At 38.2% G+C, this 14904-nt stretch overlaps 3 protein-coding genes across 4 annotated transcripts in view; all 3 read left to right on the top strand.

Moving 5' to 3' along the window:
• Positions 1 to 5173, top strand: part of LOC111330320 (cadherin EGF LAG seven-pass G-type receptor 3-like) — a 34350-nt gene extending 29177 nt beyond the window's left edge. The window contains exon 11 of the mRNA XM_088748597.1: positions 5054 to 5173. Coding sequence (XP_088604723.1) covers positions 5054 to 5173 — 120 coding nt within the window. The remainder of the gene's footprint in view (positions 1 to 5053) is intronic.
• LOC148742771 (uncharacterized) lies at positions 1137 to 3950 on the top strand. The gene is made up of 5 exons (XM_088738307.1): positions 1137 to 1162; positions 1259 to 1286; positions 1402 to 1701; positions 3001 to 3078; positions 3411 to 3950. The coding sequence occupies exons 1-5, from the start codon at positions 1137 to 1139 to the stop codon at positions 3639 to 3641; spliced, it is 663 nt and encodes a 220-aa protein (XP_088594433.1). The 3' UTR covers positions 3642 to 3950.
• Positions 5174 to 5675: 502 nt separating the features above from the next.
• LOC111330321 (uncharacterized) lies at positions 5676 to 14372 on the top strand. Of its 2 annotated transcripts, XM_088759643.1 has the most exons (3): positions 5676 to 5759; positions 6134 to 6175; positions 13307 to 14372. In XM_088759643.1, the coding sequence occupies exon 3, from the start codon at positions 13339 to 13341 to the stop codon at positions 14086 to 14088; it is 750 nt and encodes a 249-aa protein (XP_088615769.1). In that variant the 5' UTR covers positions 5676 to 5759; positions 6134 to 6175; positions 13307 to 13338; the 3' UTR covers positions 14089 to 14372. The 2 variants fall into 2 exon arrangements, with proteins under 2 accessions (XP_088615769.1, XP_022790893.1); XM_022935158.2 differs by lacking the exons at positions 5676 to 5759; positions 6134 to 6175 and adding an exon at positions 11354 to 11561.
• The last annotated feature ends 532 nt before the right edge of the window (positions 14373 to 14904 follow it).

Raw genomic sequence — 14904 nt, 5'->3', positions numbered from 1 at the left:
TATTGTTGCATGACCTTTTATAGCCTAAGGTATAGCCTGGATTCATCACAGTAGTGAACAATATTGTTTATATACTATCTAATACCTTTGACAGAACTATGGTTGTAGGCTTTCCACAATTTTTACCATAAAGTAAAGTGGGCTAACTGTGTACCTCTCATGTATTTTATCTATCCTTCTGCTGATGACATTATCAGTGGTCCCGGAAAGTCCACTAAGCAAACTACTGTGTAACCATCTCTAAGCTCTTTCTTGGAGTGTGGCGGAAATCTGTGAAACGATAACTTATTTTCACGGTCGTAACGCTTATCTGCATTGCAACCAGCAACACAGCAATGAAATCTACTCATCGTGACCACCGTCGCAAGTTGCTCTAGATAAAACTTGTTAGTTCTTCCCCTGCTGGCATAAATTAAATTCAAACAATACAGTGAAAACCCTAAAACCAAATTTCTACGTAAAAAAAAAACGATCAAGTCGAAATATTACAATGTAATCAAGGAGATTTTTCGGTCAGGTCGCTGCCAATGATATCGCTTCAAGCGAGTACGTGCTAGAGCTTCACGAGTCTGAAACCCGGCTTTCACTGATTGATTTCAGTCCAAGACTAGTTCAGCTGTATGTAAAAATTCTAAAGAGATACTATCTTATTGTTTTCTTGTTACATCACGACAAAGGAACACCTTAAAGACCTTTAACTTTACCTTTGTATCCACTTCGCCCACTCGCGCTTTGTTGGTTGTCAAGGAAAGACTGATGGCTTGCCCTCCAGTATGGCGTTGCCAAGGGAAAGTCGGTCACATGATGGTTTGTTGCAAAAGACCTATTGATTAAAGATTAAACGCCTTTCAGCTCAAAGAATATGGGCATCTATACAGAAAAGAAACGATTCCTCACTTTTCTGATGATGGGGCTTGGTAAGTTCCATTCAAGATGAATAAATAGATAAATGACTAGATAAATAGAAAATGGCTACCCCTTGAGAGAGACATATGAAAGAGACGAACTCAAGCCAATTTTTGTTGAATTCGGATAACTGCGAGATTGAATCATTCCACACCAGAGATGTTTTACTGCGACCTCCGTATCAGAACGACCTGCGGACTTAACTAAAGGTGGCTTCATTGCTAGCAAAAATGAATATTCTCCATAAAGGTCTGAGGTAGTATCTCCGTGTTATTTAATGGAGTAGAATATGTATTTTTTTCTCAGTGTATTTTGTATAAGTATACGTTTGTTTTGTCTTATTATTTTCCAGTGTTACAAATGCTTATCCAGGATACGCTGTAAGTATACCGGCATACACTATTTACAAAAATGATTTTGTAATTTTTACACAAGTGGTAGAATGAGAGCTGGAGATGTTGTTGGCAGCACACGAGGCGTATCTTTTATATATAGTTCCTCAACAATGGAAGTGTTAAAATTGCTGCATCAAATAAGAAGGTTCCCAGAAGTACACTGTCAAGTGCTGAAACCACAGCCCTAAGTCGGGGACATTATGTCCCACTAACCACACATATACAGCGGCCAACAACGGCGGTAAATTCTAAAGGTAACTCGTGTAATACTGATGATTATAGTGTGAACACAACACAATCTACACTATTAGAAAGGTCTGGTGTGCGGGATACAACCGGAAATGATAGAGTTTCAAATTCAAGTGGAGAAGATGGAGGCCAAAAGCGCAACAAGGCTCTGGTGAGATCGTTAATTAATAAAGAAGATAAATTAGCGAGTGTGATTACATGTGGTGAATTCATGTGATTGTAATCGGAATTCCAGTGATGTTACGTATTATCAACATTGCCCTAGTCTAAAAGCGACATAGGAACAAAATGCGAGGGAAGATGCTTATAGCAAGCCACAAGTAGCCCCCCTCTGCTTTCCTACTCCTTTGCCTGTCTTTTCTTTTTGCACTCTTATTCTATCTGAAGATCTGATCTTGGAGCTAGATACAACTATACCCTCTATTCAAGATAATTTAATGCGAATTTTTATCATTGAATTCCGGCCTTTTTTTTTTTTTTTTACTGTTGTGCAGTTTACAGTACAAATGTCCAAATACAATGTACTTGCAAAAGTGTTTTTGTAGTAGGATACATAACCTCGCTGACCGTTGTAAAAGAACAAATTTTTTGGGAAAATTCAGATAGTAAATGAATGAAAGGTCGATGAACTAACTTAATTATAAACAAATACCTCACATTTTAACTTTGTCACCACCTAAAATGTAACTTTGCTACCACAAACTCATCTCGGAACCGATTTGTTGTTGGCAATCAACGTGATTCGAGAGAGATAGAGACAAGAGAGGATTGATAAGTTGTTTATTGACAAGAATTAAACTTAAGGAAAATGGTAACAAAGGTACGGATAACTTGGCGACTCAAAAAAGTGTTACACGTGCTCGTGGGCAGAGAAAAGAAAACCCGGACCGTCCTAAAAACCAATCGGATTGCAGCAGAATTCGTCGCTGTACCCTCTAAGAAAAGCATAAGAGAAAATATTTGTCGAGTTGCGAGGTATCTTTCACGGCTCCCTGGCGGCAAGGAAAAATACGAACAATAAGCAAAATGACTGTTTTTTTTTTATCTGCTAAGATCTGAACTAAATGGTTATTATTCCACAAATATTTCAGTTTCGCGCAAAAGTGTGCACGAAACGGTCGTAAACGCAGAATCATTCTTAGCTCCTTTATGAAATACAGAAAGACAAAAGGCTGTTTCGCTTGCAGACTTTAAGAGCCCGTGGTTTAAAGGTTGAAGCCTAAAGTTCGTAAAAATAACAAAGTTTGGATCCTTTAGTGAGTCCATCTTGTTGTTCTGCTTTCAATTCCCTCCGCATTTTTTGCACAGTTTTAAAGTGTGATACTGGTCTATATTTATGAGCTCTGTTACCTTGATATGTTAGAATGGGGTGATTGTGGAGTAGTAATTCAGAAGTAAGTTATCCTCCACGAGCAACTAAAATTTTCAGATAGGACACATCTTCTCACAGCCATCAGGTGACGCAAAGGTTAAAGAGAAACAAGAATTTCTGAAGAGCAAAGGTTGCTATTCTGCGTCGTTTGATAAGGTAAGAAACTTGCGTGGGACTACTGCAAAAAGTGAATAGTAAGTTTACATGTACTTTCGATTATTTTTCCTATAATCCCTACACACATGTGAACGAAACTTATTGTTGAATACTGGCTCTTGTTGAAAGGCGTACAGCAAAAATCCTTTTAAAGCTATTCCTCGTTTACTCACATAATCTGCAAGTAAGAACAAAAATCGAAGGGAAGAACGACTTTCTCTTTTTTCAGTAAGGTAAAACTCAAAACTTAATGATGTCTCCTAGGGTTTCTGACGCGGGGCCAGGAACCTTGCAGGGACAAGAAAATCGTTCAATGAATTTCTAAATTCCAGAAAACAAGGCGCTTCATCTTTGCAAACCCTGCAATTACAAATGAAAGAATAAAACACAACCAAGTTCTGGAGGACCTCGAGACAACACTCGTCAGCATCTCTGTTACAGCAGAAGTCATTTCCTTTGCATTTCTCACGGTTATAAGGTATGTAGGTGAGTTGAGTATGAGTTGTAAGGGGGGGGATGCTATGGCTAAGTCGTGGTTGGTGCGAGGAATGCAGGATTTGTAAACTGCTATAGGAAGCGGAGGAGCATCATGTACAAACATCCCATCGGGGAGATGCGGTCAGGAAAACTCTTGGTCCTTTCATGTTTCAGTGGTAATGGGTGCGTTACATAACTCGTAAAAAGACCCGACGTGATGATTTTTTTTTCTTGGTGTTCTTGCGGTTTGTAAAGAAAATGATAAAACACATATATCATGGAAAATTCAACCCCTAATGTATATCATGATGGTAAACGGTCCAGCGTTCAACATTTGTTTAAAATCTGGCAGAGTTTCAAGATCAGAGAGGATTTTCTCACACAAGAATCTTCTCGTTTCATTGGCTCTTGGACAAGAATATAATTGACATCAAGATCCTCACATCGATGAAAACGCACCAAGTGAGAACATAAAGTAGATAAGCAGTTGAAAGATCTATTTCCCACCAATTGGAACCCAATTTGATCGAATCCACCGTTTTTTTCCCCAGATCATGTGCTCCATCTATGCCGTCATCCAGCACTATCTGCACACTTCTCTTTACACCTGGATGTTGGTTGAAGGAATAAACCTTTATTCGAAGATGGTGAAGGTTTTCTCTTTTGGAAAACCATATTTGATATACGCTTTGTTGAGATGGGGTAAAGTAGAGGTCAAATTAAATTTTTTTCTGTAAAAAAAACTGTGAACCGATTCCTCCTCTTGAAAGAGGTGCATCCAAAATTTGCCTTGCTCGCAACTTGTGGCTTCTTCGCTCAGTTAGTGGTAGAGCACAAGTAGTATGAGGGAGACACGGGTTTGATTCCCGTTGAAGGCCTCGTTCCTGCATTTGTTAACTGGGTGCAGCTCATCTGCGAGGATTATTGCTTTACTTGATTTTGATAAAAAAATTTATTTCCTCGAAAATTGTAATGGCTTGTCCCTTCTAATGAGCCGGTATCCCAGGAGTGATTGTTGGTTTGGTGGCAGCAATCCAGCCATCAACTTACGACATGGGTAAAATTCTGTACAAAGAAGTCAACTGTGGAGCACTGAGATTCACGTGTACAGTGGACAGAAAAAGCTAAAAATTCATGGAATCTACATAGTAGTTAATGCACTTTTAGCAAAAAAGCTACCGTGCTTGCATGAATTTAAATAAAATGGTGTTGTTAGTAATTATTTCAGATGCTTACTCAACGGAAGCGTTTGGAAATTCATAGGACCTGTCCTAGTCATCCTTTTGGTAACATTAATTCATTACAAATTACTACATAACTATAAATTTTTGAGACCGAGGCATTTTTTTTTCGCCGCACTGATGAATTCACTCTACTTTAGTTGAAATTCAATTTGGAACGAACTCTGAAAGTTCTCTGAAATCATGTTAAAGAAGTTTTGCGCCTGAAAATTTTTTTCTGGTCAACATGTTTTTTTTCTTCTTCGTGTTCTTCTTAGGCAAATCTTGTGGTCTTTGTCGTGGTTCTGCGAGTGAGTTTTGGAAAAATTGGACACAAAAACTCTCTTGAGACCACCAGGTACATCATAAACATGGATGATTCTCTGTTTCCTCATTAAAGGCTTTAGTGTCGAGTTGGAGTTGAATTGCATCGAGATGGAGAGGGAACTTTCACTTCAGTATAAAATTTAAGTTCAAATCAACTAGCACGATTTTGAGTGGTAAGGCGCAACAGGAAACTTGCGACGATACTTTGACTTTAAAATCGGGTTGTTTTCACGCCCATCGTGTCGACGTGTCTTTTGAGCTCTTTTGGAGGGCTTTCTTCTTTGACGGTTGGTAATGCACGGCTTTTGAGATTCGGTTACAATTGAATAAGAGGAAGGTTACTCGTGAAAACAACGTAATTCTTTGGCTAAAACTACCGTCACCAAATTTGTTTTGCGCCTCACTCACCTGACAATTGTAGTATGAGGGTTTAATGTGTAAGTTAGCTGATAACGTAACTGTTTTGTCCCTCAGTTGTGTAGTGGAAAGAAATAATGAGATGTAAGTGTTTTTTTTTTTTCTCCTATATTTTTCAGGAAAAGACTTAAAGCTATTTTCGCTTTGCTTCCATTTTTGGGTGTGACGTTTTTGCTGGGTTTCTTTGTTGATTTTCATGTTGCTGTGGAATATGCCTTTGTGTTATTGAATTCCATCCAGGTAAAGTGCATGATAGAATTGAAGAGTTTTGTTTTCAGACTTGTTGGTTGCTTTTCATATGACATAATTAAAGGTGTGAAAGCGATTTAGAATGAAAGACTTTCAAGAATATTTTCTCACAAGTGTTTGTAGGGGAAAAAATTCATTATCTTTAAAATTTTACTCATATAAAAAGCATAACCGAACGAACCAGTCAACTATGGGATATTTTTGGAGCGTTATCTTTGCATGTTATGATCATGAGAACGGGGAGTGTTCTATATATGACTTGTTCTAGTTGTAGTGTTATAAAATACAACTCTCGGTTGTACACAGGATTTGGTACTCGGCTTTTTAAGCAAACTAAGATAACCGCGATATCTTTCAAATCTTAGGGTATTCTGCTCTTTATCTGTCACTTTGCACTTGATGATCAGGTAAGTGTGAAAGCCCATCTCACTCTGTTTTTTTTCTGTTTGTTCCCCTTTTTTGGATTACCGACCACGAGCAAATTTCGGTCGAGCGTTGCGAAGCGAAAACTGAAGTTATTATAACCATGGAATCCATGGGGAGAAAAACTGCTTCGAGAGCTAGAAACGTCATTGAACAAGTCAGAAGTTTTCAATCTGACTGATCAAGAAGACGGCAGAAGTTTTCTCTACCGACGACAAAGCGTAGTAGTGCGACATAAATACCAACATGGAATTTGAATTTTCCGATTAAAAGCTTCTGCATATCCCATATCAGTTTCACTTTCAACTAGAATTATATTATGCTTGGAATTGAAGTTGGTGAAAACTCAAACTGAGTAGAACCCTTGGCATCTACCCTTTCTAACTTAAAAAAAAGTCTCTGAACGACTTGGCTAATCCTAAAGGTACCCCTAAGCAAATTAGGGTTTCGACTGGTATATGTTGGGGACTTCACATTTCTCTGACAACCAAATTTTTTGAAAGATTATTGACAAAAATTTGACATCTTTCCCTTGAAAATGTAAATACAAATTGATTGGCCGATATGATACCTTCATTAAAAGATATTATTTCTTGGCCTTTATAAGAAATTATCGATTAATTTCTTCTTCTTGGACTGATGTCCTTAGGTTCGTGATGCCATCAAGAAATGTTGCGTAAGAAGGGGCAAGGTAGTAGTCTCCAGCAGGAGCCCAATAGAGCATGCGCGGCGGTAATGACCCACAAAAAGAAAGCAGTTGAGCTCGACCTCCTGGAATGACCGTTACGTTTTTCAAGGAGAAAAAAATGCTAATTGTGAACATAAAAAAAATTATAAAATCAGCGATAAAAGCTTGTAGCACTGTGTTTTAGTACGTCATGAACGATTTCAACCCCTTTTCAAGTCAGTAAGTTTTGAAAAAAAAAAAAAGTCAGTAAGTTTTGTGGTCTGTTTCAATCGTCACTGCTCATGGTCATCCTTCTTCCTTCCTCGAATTCTTCAAGAATAAGAAGAATTCTCTCTTTAGTTCATAGTTGTATTTTTTGCTTTCTTAGTATTGTTTTGTCGTTGAAAAGGGTTATTTCGGTGCTAAAAGAGAAACCGCAATATAGTAGCTATTACGACAATTATGCTTGGATTCGATTCGTGGATCCCTACTTTTGTTATACGTGATTAATTCTATAGTTGTTTCTTTTCTGGGTATCGTTAGCTGTATGCTTATTGTCATTTAAACTCAACTCAGTTCTTGTGTTGTAAATTAGTTTCTAGTTCGTTATTGAGTAATGTATTTAATACTTGGTTTTTTCATATACTTGAGAGCCGGAGAAACATTATTATTTTGAGTCTAACCTGCACGAAGATACAAGTAATTATGTGTAAATAAAACTAGTTCTTGTTTTAAAAATCAACCCTGCTTATCGACTGGTTTCATAATAGATCGTTGAACCCTTAATTTTTAGTCGCATTCCTCCAGATCCTCGCCAAATTTCTCTCACAAAGAACAAGATGAAGTGCAGTGAAAGACGTGTACTCATCTTAGTCAAGTTACAATGTTAGAATCACTACTTTAACAAGAAAGACGGTAGCGATGTTGGAAAAGTTTTTAATACCCTCTAAGCCAGCGAAGAAAATCATCGCGCTACGCACAACCGACTGCAATCTTCTTTTGATTTATCTGAAGAGAACAGCCCAATGAAAAGCTGATCTTTAACCTTGTGTAAGGTCATTCACCACACAAATTTTTAAGAGTATTCTAAAGTGCAAACAAGGAAGATCACTGCTTTTTGCCTTTTATTTGCTTTGGCTCTTATCACCCGTGGTTAAATGATAACGTATTGATAAAAAGCGATCGGCCTATCTGTGCTTGAACGAAATCGATTCTGAGGAAAGAGTTAGAGGGAGACAAAGGTCGAAAGTGTTGTAACATAGAAATAGGTTTCTTCTAAGTTACCTTGATTAACTGATCTTCCCAATGAAAAGAAACAAGGAAAAAAAAAAAAGAAATGAAAAAGTCAGCACAAAACAAGCAACAAAAACAAAAACAAAACAAAAACTAAATTAAAAATCAAAATGAAAAACAGACATATGTAACATAGTTTAAAGTCTTAGTTAAAGATTCAATGCATAAATTCTTGGTTTTAGCGTCAAAATCTGTTTGTACATTTGGGTGGCGTGTAAGGATTTGCATGATGCCCCGGTAAGGCTCTATAATATTCTTATGATCCTACGTTCATTGGAAGCTAGTTGGCATTCAATTTTCAATAGTCTCCCTTTATACACTGTTGGCAACGACTAACCCGCCCTCCGCTCTCCCTGAAAACCATGTGATCCCCCAACCCACCGACCCCCATGAAAAAAAACAAAAACAAAAAAAACTCTTCACCCTCCAGGCAATAAATAATATAACCATTATTCCCTCACAATCAGCGAGCGTTGAAGGTCTGTGTGAAATACAGTTAATATTAAACCTATACACAATCAAAAGAGTGGCGCCTCTATAATGAAGATTGCATTTAGGCAAGAGACCATAAAGTCAATTGAGTTTTTGCCACTTTCTCGTGATGGTTCTGTTTTAATTGTTTCACCTCCATTATGGCGGCGCCACTCGGCTCTGCTACCGAACGAACAATTTTATCGCATATAGGCTTGTTATCAACCCTCTACGCCATCACATCAGCATACATATTCTCTATATCGTTCTCTATAAATTCCCAAGAGTGCTGACGAGGAGAATTTGATTTACGATCAAAGGCTGCTTAAGCTGGCGATCCTTGGCCTCCCTTCTCGTGACTTTAATGCTTGATTCGGGGAGAAAGGACACTTTTTTCAATTTTTTTTTTCTTGTAAACTGCATTAAGCTTGATGAAAGTTATTCATTCCTATTTTGAGGCAAGTAATTGACTGAGCCACGTACAAATGGAGCAAGGAACAAGAAATGAACATAAAAACCTGATGTCATAATTATTTAACGTTAGTTTAGTTTGGAGCTCATCCTGAACCCTCTGAGCTTATCTTATTAGGGACCTTAAGCAACCCACGGTTGCGACGACAACGAGGACGCGCGTGGCAAAAAGGATATGATTTGCTGAACAATAGCTCAGCAAGTGCGTTTTAAAACTTTGTACATTTCTTGGAAGTCCTCTGCAAAATAACGTGAAATCGGCTCCAAACTTTGCATGGTCTGAGAACGGAAACCCCGAGGACAAATTATTAAATTTTCCGTTTTGAACTCAACGCTGCATACATAAGCTCTGCTGCCGCAAGAGATGGCGAACTCATAGTGCTTTTGCGTAACTCTCTGGGAAAATTCATTGCCTGACGAGGAAATTCTGCGTTTAATTGTTTTTAAGCGCAATTTAACGCGGAATTCTCTCGTCGGGTAATGGATTTTCCTTGAAGCACATAACTGAATAAACATAAGAGAAAAAACCAGCAATAATATTGTTTGTTTTTATCCTCAGCGTGAAACAAGAGGTGCAAAACAAAATCCCTGAGCCTCATTTTTCAACTAACAATTATGCGCTAAGTACCTCGCTTCATTAACCAATCAGAATGCGAGATTTTATTCAATTATGCGACTCTAACTGAAATTAGAAATTAATTTGTAAAACCGACGTCTTCTCTGGCGTTACCTTTCTGACTGCTTTAGGTCCCTGTTAAACTGAGGATGGAATCCAACAAACTTAAACAACTGTCTCTGAGAAGCTTATCCCCTTGATATTCATTTGCGATGCTAGTTTTTTTGCCTTTTTTATTTTCTTTTTATCGCGATGGCTCCGTTTTAATTTTGTAAAGAAAGTAAAATGAATACCGAAAAAAGTTTGTTGAACACCATTTTCAGTTTACCATGATATCCCGGAAGAGTTAGAGTGGGCTCGAAACTACCGTTGATTAAAGTCGACGGGAATTTGGTCGGTAAAAAGCAGAAATGTTGATCATCTATCAGCCAGAAAAACAAATAGGCTAGCGCAACAAAATAATAAACATTTTGTCGCTCATACCAAAATAGTTTTGGCTTGAGCGACAAGAAAAACAACCAAATACATTAAAAAAATATATATTTTTGCAAACGGAATTTTCGTACCCCGCCACTCAATTTCTGCCCCAAAGTCAACAAATATAGTTTTAACTCGCATGTTAGTTTAAAATATTCAAGAGCGGAGTAAATTCATTCAAGTGAAATTTGGCCGCTTTTCATAATTACGTCAACAAACAGGAGATCAGTAACCTAAACGTAGAATTTGACAACATGCTGTTGATTTAAGTCGAGAACTTGTATTGACCATTAAATGAAAATTAAATTTTTTTTTTTTTTATCAACATGACAAATGTTCTGTATAAACATTGGCTGGCCCATATGAAGGCACCGGAACTCTTCAGTAACAGAAGAAAATATTAAAAGCAAGTTCTTTTTGTCTTCTTCATCGACCGACGGCAAAGCATTAACTGCAGTTCTCGATGACTGAGTTTACTTCAAATAAAAGGCTGCAGAGAAATTGGTCAGCTTAGTTTTTTTTTTTTTTTTTTAATTAAAAAATCTGTTTCATAGTGTTATTCTTTTGCACGCCTGTGTGTGTGTGTGTGTGTGTTCTTTTTCGCTTTTAGATCGAGTATCTCTTATGAGCTGGGTTTCAGACTGAAATATAATTCTTCTTCCTTGCTCCAATCTAGCCTCTTAAATTACTTATGTAAAAAAAGGAATGAAGTTTAATGCATTTCACCGAAAAAAAAATGTTTCCCTCCTTATTCAAATTTCAAGCTAAATGAATTTAAAACGAGCGTTGACACCGGGACCCTGGCAATTGTGAAAAAAGGAAAAACAGTTTAATTTTGAATAAAACCATATTTTTTTTCCGCCTAAAATAAAAACGGAAATTGAATTTTTGGAGACAGAAAATAGTGAAGAACCCAGCGGCTTAACTGCGGGATGGAGTCTTTAATCTTTAGTATTAACACCACACCGCAGGAAATATTTCCCTTTAAAGAACCCTGCAAGACTGTAAATACAAAACCGATGGCGTATGGAAGAGTTTCCAACTGGGAAAATTACAAACAAAACGAATCTATTTGCGTATATAAATGATTGAAGTTACCAATGACATTAATGCACTGAATAAATAATTCAAAAACTTAATATATATACCGCCTCCGCAAAAATAGCATACTTGACGTAAAAGGCACCAACAAATGGGTTTCCAATAGCTTTAAACCCACCTGCGCTTGCGACAATTCTTATTGGCATGGGAACGTTCCAATATTCAGGAAATCGTCGAGTTCTTGAGATAGAAAGATTGCTAAATACATACACAGAAAATTTCACGTAGCAAGGCTGAAGAAGTTAGTCGTTTAGCAGAGCAGGACTCGAAAACGGTAAGGTAGAGAAAGGTTTTTTTTTTTTTTAAATACGTGCGAATTTTAATTGACAAAGATGTCGGAAAACTGTTCGCTAGGTAATCCATTTGCGCGAGCAACCAGCTTGGATGTGTTGAAAAAATTCATAATTTGTGTTCGTTTTTCATGAAACTTGCTTGTCGAAAAATTGTCACTCATGACCGAAACGACGCTAATCTATGTTATCACGAACTTTTTTGAACTCAAACCTTCCTTAGCGAAAATGATTCCAAGTTTGTGATAAACGTTCTGTATTAATTTTTTACAGCTCTTGTTTACGTCATATAAAACTCATATACATTATTATTTATCGCACTACACCAACATGTTTGGGATGAAGATCATTCCGTAAATGCACGAGATCTTAACTAGAAATTATTTCAGACTAAAAGAGATCTCCGTGGCCATAAATAGAATACATGGAAAGGTTTCAATAACTTTTTCCAATAAACGGCTGGTGGTGGCGCAATGAGGGCCGGCTATGCCAAAACTTGAAGGCGAAATCAAGAACATATTCGTAGGCTGAACAGACCGCGATGAGAGGTCTGCTTCGGTAAGCGCCGGTAAACCCCTGTACATACGTACAACAATGATTAATCTACGAGGCTCGACCGATACGAGAAATTTGAATATCGAAAGCTAGATCAAAAAAAAAAAAAACTCTCAAGTCTGCTAAGTTAAGCGTTAAATTAAAACACATCTGACTATACACTTTCTTGAAACGAAAAACATTTTAGAATCTTTTTTTTTTATGATTAATTTTTTCCAAAACAGCTTTATAGTTTAGCATTAACGGTGTCATAAAACAAGAGAGAACTTTCTCTTCCCTTGCGCAAAATCACTAATTGGAGATAATTCTGCACAAATTTGAACAACATATTTATCAGGACATTTTTAGCTACTTTAGCTATTTCATGGTTCATCTTGGAGAAAACTAGCATGAGGTCGGACGTCTCAAGTCAAAGCCAAGTTTTATTCTGCAAAGCACAGCTTGTGACAACAATACAACAAAGATATCATGTTTCCTTTTTCGTGCTGCGGATAGCCGGCGCTTAATCCTAGTTTCCATTTGTTAGAATCCTTTTGTATTCGGTGATGACCTGTTTGTTTGTGGGACCGGTGTAAACACTTCCGCTATGGATCGCGACTTAACGACTATATCCTGCTGCCTTCTTCTGGCGCATTGAGTGGCTGTTCAAGAGTTTTCCGAGTTCACAATGCGCAGATCCGTGGAAAGAGATCTCGGTTAACCTCTAAAAGTAAAATCAGCTCACATCCTAATAAATTTTGCTCACATTTCCCCTCCTTTTCTCATGAGAAAAATCATCCGTTTTTGGCGGCCAAACACTTCCTTTAGAATTAATTTCGCAATATAACGAAAATCAGTAGCTTCACTTCGGAAGAAGTTTCGAGGGGCTAACACTCGAAACGTCAGCTTTAAAAAGTCCTTACGGTGGCCAATTTTCATTATGGAATCAGCTGATTAAATCAAATTATCTTGTTATACCCCTCACGACGCAGCCTTACCTCAGAAACGTACCCCCTTTATCATTTGGCAAAGCAATTGTCTTGGCCCGTCATTTGTTCACTAGCGAGCTTTTGATATCGTAGTGGGGGAGTTTATATGTTACTGAACTATTTTTTCAAGGGAAAAAGGAGAGAAACCTAACACGAAAATAAACAATCGATTTAACTGTATCACAACATTTCTTTTTTCATTCCAGCCGTCGCGTGCGTTCTATTCGTCTCGCCGGAGATGACAACTTCAAAAGACTACCTAACGGTACCCCTAACGCGTAAATTCGGCAGCATGCCGACATTGGCTCAGAAAACCGCCATTTCACTCGATCTCCGCGACGAAGGATTTAAGCCTCGCAGAGTTTCTGGAAGCTCTGACCCAGAAAAAACGGGAATTAAACTTAGCGAAACGCACGGAGTCTATGAGCTACCCCTTGTCAAGGTATCTTTCGAAACACCCGCCAACAGCGCTTACGGTGCCAACATTTGGCGGGAAAATGGATGGCACAGTCCGTTGCTTGAGCAACCGCAGACCTTAGGAGTGTCCCGGATAGAAGCAAGGGAAAGTAATATGCCAAATAAGGGAAAAATGACCGTTGGGAGTGCCGGGAAATGGAGGCCGGACGAGGCTCTGACATTTCTGCCAAGTCGATATTCTGAGTGGTTCAACATGAGTTCGTCTTTCAATTCTAGAATAGGAGTGAAAACCGCTGACACTAGCGCTAAACAACAAACACAGCAGTCAAGAGGACAAAATAGGATGGCTAACACTGGACAAAGCCCGAAATGCGTAAGAGCAAGAAAGTCTCTACTTCGCAGAAGAACGGACACTCCTAAGAAAACAGCGTTGACAGGTAATAACGGTGAAAAATATTCACCAGTAACCTCCTTGAACAGGGAGGGTAATTTTCAGGACTACAGACACAAATGCACTCAGTGGTTGCAATCTTTGCCAGACAATAATATGCTAGCAATGAATTTGCGCTGAGACAATAGACGGAACATTCAAGAATACAAACATTTTCTTCCTTCATTTCAAATTCGAATTCTCTCCTCTATTGAGTCGCAAAGCAATCTAGAATTCGAAATTAGAAGGAAACGTTCGCCATCCTCTTAATCAGTTATATGTGCAGGCCAGTGGTCAGCGTCTTCTCGCCATGCAAAAAAGTCCTAAAATATTCATCGTGTAGTTATCGAAGTCTAAAAGGCAAACATACACTTAGACAGCCACATAAATTAAAGGTAAAATTTAAAATAAAATTCTTGATAAAACGCTGTTTCCGCGACTTAATTCAATTTTTCGCAGCCGTTGTTTGTCTCGTCCCCCAATACGCTTCTACCACTTCCAAACTTGGCGGAGAAGGGGATTGGGGTAGGGGGTTGGCTTTGTTACAGGACAACATGATCACGTTTACAGTCACAGTGATTCTGTTATTAAATTTTTTTTGTTCCGCACAGGTAATCATTCACGTTCATGACCAAATTCATGGTTACAAACATGAGCTCTTTTCTTTCCGATAGCATTTCCGCGAAAAAACAGAAAAATTAATGTAGAACGTTTCTTCCAACAACGCATTTGGAGGATCTAAATTTTCGTTTGTATCGCTATTAGCGCTTCTCTGACATTCAACTTCTTCGTCCATCTTAGATTTTCGACCCAAGTGTCTCGATTCCATGCACTACGATGAGAGAGACCGCTGAAGGGCGGGATCAGGTCTAATATCTGCTATTGACCCGTCTATTCCCCATCTATGGTACCGCAACTTTTGACTCCAGCATTTGGTTTTTAGCTTCTGCGTGATGG

The sequence above is a fragment of the Stylophora pistillata genome, chromosome 1 (assembly GCF_964205215.1).
Source record: "Stylophora pistillata chromosome 1, jaStyPist1.2, whole genome shotgun sequence".
Classification (NCBI taxonomy): domain Eukaryota; kingdom Metazoa; phylum Cnidaria; class Anthozoa; order Scleractinia; family Pocilloporidae; genus Stylophora; species Stylophora pistillata.
The sequence above is the reverse complement of the archived record's forward strand: the minus strand, read 5'-3'. Positions and strand labels throughout refer to the sequence as shown.